At 46.4% G+C, this 13484-nt stretch overlaps 1 protein-coding gene across 1 annotated transcript in view; it reads left to right on the forward strand.

Moving 5' to 3' along the window:
* Positions 1-2466: 2466 nt before the first annotated feature.
* Positions 2467-13484, forward strand: part of T265_14562 (hypothetical protein) — a gene marked incomplete at both ends in the record, with an annotated part of 28385 nt that continues 17367 nt past the window's right edge. The window contains 3 exons of the mRNA XM_009174195.1: positions 2467-2988; positions 8561-8691; positions 12866-13020. Of these exons, the coding sequence (XP_009172459.1) occupies positions 2469-2988; positions 8561-8691; positions 12866-13020 (806 nt within the window). The remainder of the gene's footprint in view (positions 2989-8560; positions 8692-12865; positions 13021-13484) is intronic.

A 13484-nucleotide genomic window follows, 5' to 3' on the forward strand; every position in this document is an offset into this window, starting at 1 on the left:
GGTGTTAGCGGGAGGCTCAACCGAATGCCACATAGCGAGTGTAATTGCTGGGAACTCTGGGACTACGCACATCTTATGGGACACAAGATGAGCGAAACCGGTAGTAAGTTGTTGAAGAATTTTCAGCAACCTTTTGGTCAATAAGGAACATGAAATTTTATGATGAGATCTCCTTGTGTCTTAGGGACGTGCGATAATTTACCTTTACTCAACGCCACGGAGCTTCGAACGGCCTGTTTAAGGACGGTGGGGAATTGCTTGGTGAGTTGGTGTCCGGCTATTAATGTCTATCTTGGAGACAGGCTATCTGAGGCAACTTGGGTTGGTCGAGAGTAGTGCCCATCTTTGAAAAGTTAACCCTTGTGAATGTACAATTACAAAGGTATCATCGTATCAACGCTTCTGACGTCACTAATTCTCCGCGGCGAAACCTTGACCCATGAGCATAAAACGATGGAAACTGTGCCGACTACATCCACACGTTCCGTGAGGTGTTGGATAATCGCCTTATGGACGGTCCACAGTGTTAGTTTTCCTTGATTTCGGCAGTACCTTTAGGTAGGTCGTTCTGTCTGTTCTTTTGGTCAACGTTGTTCCCAAGGTGGGTGCCTTAAAAGTCTGTAATTGCTGTTAATAACAGCGTGTAAGAGATGAGCTCTCTTAGCTTCCCTACTAGAGGCTTTCTGCCAGTATATTCACTGTCTACTTCAGTCCGACTTCGTCGTCGATAGAGTACTGAGGCAAACGCTTCAAGCTTCATACAGCCAAGTAGACCAGACTATTGAGTCATTGGCTCCGGAAATGGTCTTCCAAGAAAATCCTAACAACCGCTGTCTCGCTGTCCAAACTTTCCAGTCAGAGGCTAAGGACAGGGCCCACGAACAAACCCTACATTCTCTCACTGCCTTGTGGATCAGACTTTTGAGTCAAGGGCTCAAGGTGGGGTACCTCAACTAAACCCCCTTCGAACTGGGCAGCCGGGAAGTATCATTTGCCCTTGCAGCTCTTCCCTCACCAGCCTTCCCCCTCATTCCCTGCCAACCCATTAGGAAATAGTAGAAGCGAAAAATTCTGAAGGTTTTCGCAGGTTGTTCTTATTGGTTCTTCCTAAAAATCTTCGGATACCCCTTGTTGGCGAAACCAATAACGGCCACGATGGCCGGCGAAAAACGTTTGGATCGTCGTCAGAATATTATGAGCAAAATTGCAGTGAATTAACCTCTGTTTCTCATTTGGGCTGCCGCCGTTCAACAGAAAAGTGCAATGGACTCGCACTCGTTCGCGAATTAATTTGGTGTTAGCGGGAGGCTCAACCGAATGCCACATAGCGAGTGTAATTGCTGGGAACTCTGGGACTACGCACATCTTATGGGACACAAGATGAGCGAAACCGGTAGTAAGTTGTTGAAGAATTTTCAGCAACCTTTTGGTCAATAAGGAACATGAAATTTTATGATGAGATCTCCTTGTGTCTTAGGGACGTGCGATAATTTACCTTTACTCAACGCCACGGAGCTTCGAACGGCCTGTTTAAGGACGGTGGGGAATTGCTTGGTGAGTTGGTGTCCGGCTGTTAATGTCTATCTTGGAGACAGGCTATCTGAGGCAACTTGGGTTGGTCGAGAGTAGTGCCCATCTTTGAAAAGTTAACCCTTGTGAATGTACAATTACAAAGGTATCATCGTATCAACGCTTCTGACGTCACTAATTCTCCGCGGCGAAACCTTGACCCATGAGCATAAAACGATGGAAACTGTGCCGACTACATCCACACGTTCCGTGAGGTGTTGGATAATCGCCTTATGGACGGTCCACAGTGTTAGTTTTCCTTGATTTCGGCAGTACCTTTAGGTAGGTCGTTCTGTCTGTTCTTTTGGTCAACGTTGTTCCCAAGGTGGGTGCCTTAAAAGTCTGTAATTGCTGTTAATAACAGCGTGTAAGAGATGAGCTCTCTTAGCTTCCCTACTAGAGGCTTTCTGCCAGTATATTCACTGTCTACTTCAGTCCGACTTCGTCGTCGATAGAGTACTGAGGCAAACGCTTCAAGCTTCATACAGCCAAGTAGACCAGACTATTGAGTCATTGGCTCCGGAAATGGTCTTCCAAGAAAATCCTAACAACCGCTGTCTCGCTGTCCAAACTTTCCAGTCAGAGGCTAAGGACAGGGCCCACGAACAAACCCTACATTCTCTCACTGCCTTGTGGATCAGACTTTTGAGTCAAGGGCTCAAGGTGGGGTACCTCAACTAAACCCCCTTCGGACTGGGCAGCCGGGAAGTATCATTTACCCTTGCAGCTCTTCCCTCACCAGCCTTCCCCTTCATTCCCTCCCAACCCATCTTACAATGCACTGCAATCAACCCATCTATCAATCCTCTAGCCACTGTTCCGTGTCTCAACTATCACCCAGGAGAATAAACCAAAATAATCACTTACTAACCTCAAAAGATCTGATCCACTTTGCAGCCTTCGGTGTCCGTACTCTATGTCGAATTAGTCAACAGGCATTCCTTGCTGAAACCTTACTTTCCCTCTCCATCGATGTATGTTGTATCTCCGAAACACGCATACAAGACCCCACTTCGGTCGTGCTCCTCAAGCCGCTTAGGACGAGCCCAGATGTTCCACATTTCGTCCTCCGGGTATCCGGTGATCTTGACGCAATGGCTCGTGATATCTGCGGTGTGGGAGTTGTACTCAGCCCCAAGGCTAAAAGCGCCTTACTGGACTTGATCCCAGTAAACAATCGCCTTTGCGCTGTGCGATTGTCTGGCTCCATTAAGATTAACGCACGTCGATGTGATAAACGGTGTTTGTTTGTCGTATCAGCATACGCCCCAACATATAGCAGTTCTGAGACTGAAAAGGACGAGTTTTATCACGATCTGCCACGACCGCTTCGGTCGGCAAGAAGGGTAGATATAGAAATTCTGGCGGGTGATATGAATGCCCAAGTTGGACGACTAATTCCGGAAGAAGCACAGTTAGGTGGTCGATTTGGAGTCGATGCTGGATAACGGAGAGCGGCTTCTTCAGTTGTGTGCAGATCATCGTCTGTTCCTGACCCGTACGAACTTCCAACACAAACGCACACGCCGAGTTACTTGGAGGCCACCCACCACAAGGCATTCCTAGAGTCATTTGGATCATATGGCAGTGGAGATCCTCGTTCCTTCTGGGGGTACGCAAATTGACTCTGATCACGCCATCGTTCGGGCCCGCTTAGCATTTGGCTTTTCGCCAGCACTATGCATGCCGAAAGACAACAGCTCTGTTCATCAACTTCGACAAGTTTTAGTAGATGAAAAGTGTCGAGCTGATCTGGCTAGAAAGCTACTGGAAACGCACAGTCATGTGGACGATGATTGCTTGGAGGATCAATAGAGGCGAGTTAAAGAGGCAATGCTATCAGTTTTCAGAACTGTTTGTCCAGCTCATCTGACTCGACTCAATAAACACTGATTATCTTCGAGATCAGCAGATCTTACTGCTGCCAGAAAGACTATACCAGCAACTAGCGACTATGATGGCGCACGCAGATCCCTCAAACACTGGGTAATGACTGAGAGCGCTGGTGGATTTCGAGGGCCCAGGAGATGGAGAAGGCTTTTGCTGCAGGAAACAGCCGCACCCGGTTTCAACTTATCCAATGTCAGTGAGACATGTGAAAAAGACGGAAGAGCAACGCATCTCCTCAGTCGCCGTCTTGAGCGGTGAACTGAGCACTTCGAAGAACAATTCACCTGGTCTCCTTCAGCACAACCGCTGGAAGAACCAAGCGAGCCCGAATGAAACATTGACACCAACCCACCATCTTCAACCGAAATCCATTGTGAGATTTCAATCCTGAAGCGCGACAAGGCATCTGACCCGGATGGTCTACACTCCGCACTCTTCAAAGAAAGTGGGGAGGCCCTGGTGAACAGTCGGACAACTATACTGCAGAAGATTTGGAACGAAAACCGAATTGCAGCCGAATGGGCTCCTCGACCGTCATCCAAGTTTTCGAAAAGGGAGTAAGGACGTCATGTAAAACCATGGTGGTATCAGCCTCATATCCGTCCTATCTAGAGTGCTCTCTGGTATTATTTTTCGCAGATTGATGAATTATCGAGAGAGACAGATTCGTGAAAACCAAGCTGGGTTTCGCCCTGGTTGAGGATACATCGACCATATCTTTACCTTGAGACAAATTTTTGAAAAGCACCACTACCACATTGGTCGTTTATCTTGATTTGAAAGCTGCTTTTGATTCTTTTGATTGTCAGTAACTTTGGCAGTCTGGCGACCAAAGGTGTCCCTCCCAAAATTCTACTCCGCATGTGGGCATGTACAAGCATACGGGAAGCTCTCGCCTGAGTTGACTACGTCCAGTGGTGCAAGACAAGGCTTCTCTCTCTTACTTTTCCTTTTCAACTTCGTTGTTGATTTGCTGCCTTAAATTTCTCTGCCTGTCTCTGAAACCCCGGGAGTGGAAATTCTTCCGTGACGTTCCCTCACACACGTTGAGTATGCAGACGATATTGCTCTCCTTGGTTCAGGTCCTTCCCAAATCCAGACGATTTTAAGTAACCTAAGTATTTCTGCCGCACGGTTTGGCGTGCGCTTCGCACCTGCAAGGTATAAAAGGCTGCTACAAGACTGGGTTGGATCAAATCCACATCTCATGCTTGCAGACGACATGACATGCACCAGTACAACCAAAAGCCCTTGGTATTTTTTTCATACTCCGTCTCCAGGTCATGCGCTGCCTGCCTTGTGGAACCTTCTAGTCGAAGCGTGCACCAACCAACAGGGCACGGCAAGGCAATGATCCCATTGCATACGGAGCACTCGGTCGAGTCAGCTTAGTTGATGCGGTCGATTCAAGTCACGACTCCAACCCACGATCCAACTCACAACTCATGGTACGTGCGTAATGTATCTAAGGCGCTGGTGGTCAGGGACAAGCGGTTTTTTGTGTTCAGTGCACTGTGACCAGGCTTCCCAGTTGTAAAGCTGCACTGGAGTGCTGTCGTGTCGTATACTCTGCCTTTCACCAACAGGCTCATTTTCACTTCATTTCAGTTTATCAGCTATCAACCACCTACCAAGGGTACGCTTGTTCTAGCTGCTATAGTTTTATTCACCGGAGAACGGGAGAGTCCAGGAGTTGTAGCCAAGAGTGGGAGGTGATGGCCTGGTCAATTGGTTCGGGAAATTGGTCAGCTACGGATTGAAGTCGATAGGTTTGATGCACGAACTTCACTGTTAGGGTGACCGAGTCTTGTCTACCGGTGTTATTAACCATGTTGAAACTCGGGCTCCCCATTCAAGTAGGCGGTGATTGTCGATCCGACTGAGTCTGCTGGCTAGTGTCTGTACTTCGTTGCCATCTCCCACTTGCTTTCACACAGCACATGTATGGCGAAAAGACCTGTGCGGGGTAGATGGTTTCCTGCCCTGCATATTGCATGCATTGTATGAGAGTTCCTTTTTCCGCAACTCATCTGGCGAACCTCACGCTAGACCGGTCAGTGCTTCGGAGACACCGACATACTAATGTCACACTAACCCAAGAATCGCCCAATATGAAGGGATGCAGAATGGGTGTTAGAGAGCATAGCATTCAGTTCGTCGATAATGCTGTCGTCCGACATGATACGGCCATCCGGTTACGCAACTTTGTTTACTGTCTGTAGTGATTGTGGTGCTACGACCAGTTTTAGCGCTGCACTCGCCAAGTCTTGTGATAGCACTTTGAGCTTTCATTGTGCAAAGCGCATACTAAAAACGTTTGACAGCATTATGTAGGTCATTCATTGTATTTTGCACCTGGATGGAATCTGAACTAAGTCGTCCGATATCGCTCGTCCTTTTGAGGTAATTTCCGAGAAGATTCCTCACATAGAGGTAGAGAACTCACCCACTGTTTCTTGATGAATAATTCGATTACGAAGTTGAATAGGTGATGTGGAAATGGGCAAAATTGACGGACATAACTACTGATGATGAACTCAGGACTACACTCTCTGTAAATTTTCGTGGATCCACAGGTGTTGGAGTGTATGGGTTGATGGAGATGTGAACATTCCCGTAGAACTTCATTCGCCTTTTAAGTTTTCTGGTCGAGTGCTTCCATACTGTGAATTATTCCTTTTCCCCAAGCGAGGCAGGGAGACGGTAGTTAGTACCGTATCCTTTGTTTCGCTTCAAAATTTTGATTTGACCTCACCCTTTGCTGTGACCGAACATTTCATGTCCCATTGTTGTTGGTGAATTGAGTGTCATGCTGGGCACTTCAGGCCAGCTGAATTGTCCCCACACGTCAATGGAGACCCAGGAACTCAACTCACCACCGGTTAATTACCCTGGTAGGCATGGTTATGCTCTGTTTTCAGTGGCGCGCATACATCAGAGCCGTCACCTACAACACGTAGCTGCCCAGTTCCCTGTTTCCTCAGAGCAGTATACAGTGCGAACTTATTGATCATTCCGCCGCCTCCAATTCCTGGCCATCTCCCCAGGCCCATTTTTTGCGATCTAAACTGTATCCTCGGTACAAAGGTTTATAGCTGATAAGCTGTCTAACTGACTGACTTTGTCCACCGAGGCAGCCGATTGACCTTGGAGTAAGTTTCGAGGCCTCTTTCGCTGTAATGACTTCACTGACCGGCTGTTTTCTCGGCCAGGTGTGCCTCATGAGTTTGGAAAATGGTTGTGGTACTTCCAATCACCGTCGACTTTATCATTTCTCGGACTTTTATCCACTCCCGCTTCTCCCGGTCGTTCCGGTGGGACCATCTTCCTTTGTTCGACCAGGGGCATGGGTCGCTGTAAAACCCTATTTGGATTTGGCCGTGGCCTCTTTTAAAGTGCGCTTTTTCACTTCCAGTCCGTTTTCATTGGGTTGGCTGGTTTGTTTCACTTTTGATAGCTGTCCAGGTAACTGTTTCCGGTAGACTTTTTGGCAACCGTACTAACAAATGGTTATCATGCTGATCATAGGGAAACGGGCTACAGCACACGGACGAACAAGGAAATGATCTCAGTCCACACCTTTTTTCCAAAAGGAGGTACTCTTGAGCATAAGATTGCTATCTGTCACTTACTGCCATGTAATCTGTCTGAATGCTTGGTTGTTACAGGTTAGAGGGAGCTGAGTAACGATGTGCGTACATTTGTGTTGAAAACTTCAGTGGATATCCAGAAATGGACGTTGAATTTGTCGCTTTAAAGAAAGGGGGAGTCGTTTAGCTCCTGAAGTAATGAGTTGAAGCTTATTGATGAAAGGGGCCAGCTGTCGTTCGCACGTTGTTGCTTCCGGGTATCTCGGGTCGAAAAGTGGTTGGTTGACTCCTCCCGAACTTTCGCTCTCTAGCGAGAGAACCGACCCATAGATTAGTTGAAAAGTTAGGGTTACCGTTCAGGACCCTGCCCTTGGCCTCTGACTCAGTAGCCCGACCAGATGCAATTGCTACGGTTTTGATAAGACCCATCGCCTCACTAACCTCACCCGCCTGGCTCAGATATTAACACTGCTGCGTATGCTAGTTGCTTTTTGAGGATCACCGGACTCCTGGTTTTGAAAAGTACTTCGATCATGTTGAATAATGTATCAGCGGTCAGTGTACAGTTTATTGATCCACTAACCTGTCCTGTTTAGGGAAACAGCACCACTACTTACATCAGTATGAAAGTGCGGATCGCCTTGAGAAAACGCCTTACTCCGTTTACGATCCTACAGACGAATTAACGGTTATTCGCAGTGCAAAGAGTCACTTCCTTTTCTTTGGCTCCGTCCGTTATAGTCTTCCTGGCATAACTGAACCTTAAGTAGTGAAGCTCTAGCCAGTGCAACCCATTTTCGATCGCTTTTTCTTGCTACGCCATAGGCGTAGACTCTTAAACTAGCTCGCTCAGCGTCATCAGGAGCCCCCTCAAACCAGGTCAGCTCTGTCAAAGTACTTTGACATCATCATTTTCCAAGCGCATGACAAAATGGGCATTCACACGGACGATGTCAGCTTTTGAGCAGCTCAACCCAGTTCTATGGAGATCACATTTGAACGCAGCTTCGAATGTCCAATGTGAGGGTCCAAATGGCGCACACTTATGTGCATACAACATCAAGACCTTGCCTCGAGAAACGGTTCATACTCTGTCCTTTTACACAGACTCAGCAGCACTGAATACAGTAGTTTGGGTGACCCCTTCCCAAGCCAGACTCCAAACTGTTGACGCTACATCACCGATGCTCCGCTCAGAACGGCACCGTTATATCAGTGGTAATTGACCATCCGGCCCTGAACATTTGGGTGTCATTCACTGAATCAAACAATGGAAAAACCGGGCCCTGTCGCTACTAACTTTTTATGGGCTTCATCATTTTTCATAAGGCATAGCATCTAGTAAGTACGTTGTGGTGCCTAATCTTGGCAGCGTTCTCCAGCATGGCGCCGAATACACAAATAAGTGAACTCACCAGTTCCTCTAATATTACAGATTTTTGGACACCTTCCATCGTCTCCTTTTTTTAAACCTCTGACCGATTGACGGTCAAGCGGCCTGCCGGATGTAGGGCGCATCTGGTTAGCGATGGGCAACTGCCTCAAATGCCGAAACAATGATACTCAGAGTGAAGACGAACATAGAGAAGAAAATCGAAGAAGCGACCATCAATCACGACGTGTTTTCTATCCAGGTTACTTGGTAAGTCAACCCTTGCTGTCCTGCTTCCATGTCGGGGCCTTTTAACTGGACGAGGTTATGAATAGTGGAGCGCTGGTGTTTTACCACAGGTGCTGCTTTCCGTACTGTTATCAAAGACTCTGTATGGGACTTGACATCTTTTTTTGTTTTTCTGGCATGCTAGACAATCATACTACCAGTACTTTTTACAGTAACAACCAGTTAATGGAACGAATAGCTCGTCTTTCGAGCGCATGCATATAAAACACAAGAAAGTATCTGGTATGTGTTATTTTGTGAATACAGTTTAAAGTGTAATAGAAGAATCACAAATGTAGTGGTACATGAACGCTGAAGGACTCCAGTCCTCGTAGATGTGGGTCATTGATTTTGTCAGCATTTCCCTGCTTTTTTATTCCCGTGAATATCCATTTCTGTTCTTCGTGTGTGGTGATTCATTTTGTTGTTATAACCGTTTAAATTGCATGGTACGCGTTTCTTATTTATACTCAACATCTTTTTAGTGGGCTTTATTTCCATACTAAGCATAAGCCAATATGAAAACTAGATAGATGGCTACGGAATCCAAAATATCATTCCTGTTTTTTTTTGCAATGGAAATGCTATCTGTTGGTGTTACACAGTGTTGATGCGGTGGACTAGTCTGAGATCCAGTCAGAACAGTCAGTTCACCTGAACTGCTGGGCAGTGTCACGCAAAATTGGCATCTACTGTGCTGTCTGTGTGTGCTCAAGCACTTTTCGGATTTTCACAAACAAGGGCAACAACCCAAGTGGTACGGAAACGTAAGTTGAAAGCATCACTCAATCAATCAGTCGGTCACTCCATCATTCTCTTCGACCACAGTGTTCAATACTGATGCTTCGCTGCTGCACAATCATGATTTATTTGAAAGCCCCATTCCGGGCTACCTACATATTCAGACACTCATTCATACGATCTGGATAGTAAATGACAGCGAGAATGCCATTAACATCGATTAGCAGCCCCATCTTGCAGCGAATTCAACCATGGGCAGGGGTGATCACGCACACCCCATTCTGTAAGGTGTGTCGCACCGACAGTACCCAGCTTCCGTAGTCGATTTCATTTCCCTATACCAGGTCACAGGTTAACCACCTCTCTGCTACTGCCACTGTGAATTTGGCACGGAGAATTGCACTCTCTTCGACAAACCATGATTCGGCGTGTGCGATACATGGCCAGGTCACCGCGGCTTTTGGTGCTGGATACAGTCCTTCGTTGAAGTCTCCGCTACACAACCGAACACTCGTTTTCTGATTGTCTCGTTGCAGATTCATGGGTATCAGCTTACGCGAGTTGTGGCTTTGACACAACAGTTTCCGAAGACCTGGAGACGTCTGAGTTCTGCTGCTCGCGTAGGACATGTCTCACAGCCATACAACAAGCATCCTGGGTCTGTTCCCCGGCCAGGCATCTCACTGTGTCTACAGTTTTGTGGCAACCATATCGCAAGCAACTTCAGCCACAAACTGAAGTTTGCCTTTAGCCACGCGTTGCCCCAATACGCTCGATCTCTGCAACCACAAGAACAATGCTCTAACCTAGGTCCGAGATTAGCTCTGAGTAATCTACCGGATATGCTTTCTATCAGCTCACACGACATCGTAGTTGAAAGTATGTAAGCAATTGTCTGTGCACATGTTTGCTTTTAGTTCCAAGGTCACACGTTGCTACTAGTGTTAGTAGTAACTGACATACGGGCCTGGCTATGTTGCGCAAACTGATGAAGCACTCGGGACGGAAGACCACACTGTAAAAAGGTGCTCGTTTTTGTTAGGAGGCATTCCTAACGAACATATTGCTCAACATTTCTCTCTCTCTATTTCAGCCTCTCATTGGACTGTTCTGTTCCATTCCATTCTTGATTCTTCGAATCTCGATATTGGCTGTTCAGTTGCTGCAGTATAATTTCCTCAAGGCTTTTTGTCTTCTCAATTTCGTGTGTAACTGACATGGTTGATTGACTGATTAGTAGAGAACATAACAGTTTTTCGAAATCCCACTGTACTCTTGTCACCAGGTTGTGCCCTTTTTAGAGAGCCCTATTAATTCGAAAGTAACGCCCCAAAACCTGGAACTATCATGTTTGTGAACCTATAGCGTGGAATGCAATTTATTGAACAGCTTGTGAACTAAAATTCTCGGTGCATAACAGATACGCAGGAGAGCTCGAGATAGGTCAGTGGTTAAGGTGCGAACTGGGGCGAGATGGCTCTAGTGGTTAGAACGCAAATTTATTGACCAGGAGGTTGGTGGTTCGAAACCGACTTCTGCCTGTCGACTTCTTTGCCTAGGTGTGAGTAACCTGGTAGTATCCCAGCCCTCGTGCTTCCTTCGGGTGGCATGGCAGCTAGGCACCGGAAGGGTGTTACAACTGAACGGTGTATGCATATAGTAGATGCGAACTCACGAACCGGAAGATACGTGGTTGGAACCCAGCCTTATCATCTCGACTACTCCTGTCTAGGCTTGGGCAGTCTGGCAGTATCTCAGCTCTCGTGCTTCCCTCCGCTGGAATGGCAGCTAGGTATTGAAAGGGCGCTACAGCTGAACGATTTTCGTACAACGGAGAGTGCTTTCGATCCAGAATGTGCTCAAGCAGGAAACGCCAAGATAGTTCACCAGTTCACCGGAGTAAGACAAAATGCTTTTGGTCTTCAGTCAAGACATCGCAGACACTTAGCTGTTTGCAGAGCAAGCTAACAACCCAACCGAAGGCTTGGAGTCAGGGTTTCTTGTATTGGGTGGTGCCACTACCTCAGACGACAGCCCGCGATTCCCATTTCCTGACGGTAAACGCATCCAGTTTGGGTCTCACTGTCTGTCTTATTGACTGCTTCTGCCTACGTGTAAGGGACCTGATGGTATCGAATTCGCTTGTATCGTGTTTGTTGTGTGGTAGCCGTGCTGCACAAAACCACGAAGACGTAACTTGGTGCTTACGAGCACAATGCTTAAAGAGATTGCTCGTTGTCCCATCCGAAAAAAGCTCGTCATTTCTTAAACGTTCAGGACTTTCTAACACAGCGATCTATTGTAAAATGCCATTCTGAAGCTATAAGTCGGACTTGACGGCTGCTTCATCCTTAGTGTACATCTCACAAAATCCGGAGACGCCTTGAAGGCGATTTGGAGTTGCGTACTATACCATTCAAATACTGTCAGTTAGTGAGCGATGTGGTTGATTCGCAAGGATGCATTACTTATCGAGATTACATGGCTCACTCCTTTGTACCGATTGACTTCTCGAACGATCACTTCTGAAGTTGCGACCCTGCATGGCTAGTAACATTTCGCAGGTAGCGGGGTGTTCAGATTTAATGGATGATTTAGGCTGTTCTCCTAGCGGGATACAGTAGGATCTGTCATTTTCTGGCGGTAAATTTGGAAATTCTCTCAGTTCGACCAACCAAGGGATTGTATTATTTGCCTTCTTCAATCCATTTGTTCGTATTTCGTGATCATTTCGCTTGCACATTCAAATTTGACCCGTGTGTGAGGGAGGGAGGGTGAAGCAATAGTTTTGCCGACTTGTCATGTCTGTTATGTTTCGACCAAACACTGAATGTGATCTTGGGTGAAGTTCTGTTCCAAGTCCACTGTTTTACAAAAATTTTACATTCACGTGAGTGAAGTAAACCGTTATGAATCCGCAGCATCCGTTTTTATTCTTATGTCACTTCCACAGTCAACCAGGTAGTAACCCGGATTCCCTGTAACGCGGGATCACATGTTACTAAGGTATGCGAGGTCTCAGCTCCTTCTATCGACATTCTCATTGTATTACCTAATGCTATGCATCTGATACTTTTACACGAAAAATAACGTACCCTTGTATCATCTACCTGGATTCCAGTCAATTACTCAAAGAAACGAATAGAGTGCAACGATCGAATGTTCAGTTGTTTGGGGTTTGTTTTCGTATAGATATTCCTCGCTGCTTGTAATATCATTATTATTATGAATTATACTTTATTGCAACGCAAAACCATCAAGTGGCAGAGTGTATACAGCTTCTGTAAGTTAACCTGTAAGACAGTTCAAGCCTGTAACACAGAGCTGCCACAGGAATGGAAGGTTGTGGCTCACATTCTCGTCTCTCATTAGCATAGGTCCATATTCTCAGCCCTCGTGTTCTTATTTTTTATAGGAACATGACCCAATCCTCCATCCAGCCCCTGGTATCTCGCGGCCTATGTCCCAGCTGACTGAAGAAGAACAAGTCAAGATCGCCACAAGAATGGGGCTTATTTCAACCCTTCCACTGTTCACGTTCACTGAAGATAAACGAGAAAAGTTGACCGAGTAAGTATTAGATTTATTTCTATAAGCCTGATCGCTGTGCAACCGTCCGTGTTGGTCGGGATGCACTTATTAAATGAAGTCTGCATATCAGCCTCTAAGTTAATGTATATAGATGATTAGCCGAAAACACAGTGGTCTAAAAACAGTGCTGTGCCTGACATCAGGCACAGATGAATACCTTGGATTCCCACGAACATAACCCGAAAACTCACTGTAACTACTCAGTAAGAAATTTTTTTCGGAACAACACTAATTCACACTACTTTGATGGTCATTTTGAACTATGGGGATGGTAACGTAGAGATTCTGGTCAGCCGGTCGCAGGTCAAAGGAACTCCATAGGCGTTTCCTGAGTTGAATACGCGTGCAAATTATTTATTCGCCAAGATACGAATTCAGCCGCGGATTGAACAAGCCGACTGCACTTTGAGATGTCCAGTGTGTCAAACCAGTATCTCTAGCTA

The sequence above is a fragment of the Opisthorchis viverrini genome (genome assembly GCF_000715545.1).
Source record: "Opisthorchis viverrini unplaced genomic scaffold opera_v5_216, whole genome shotgun sequence".
Classification (NCBI taxonomy): domain Eukaryota; kingdom Metazoa; phylum Platyhelminthes; class Trematoda; order Opisthorchiida; family Opisthorchiidae; genus Opisthorchis; species Opisthorchis viverrini.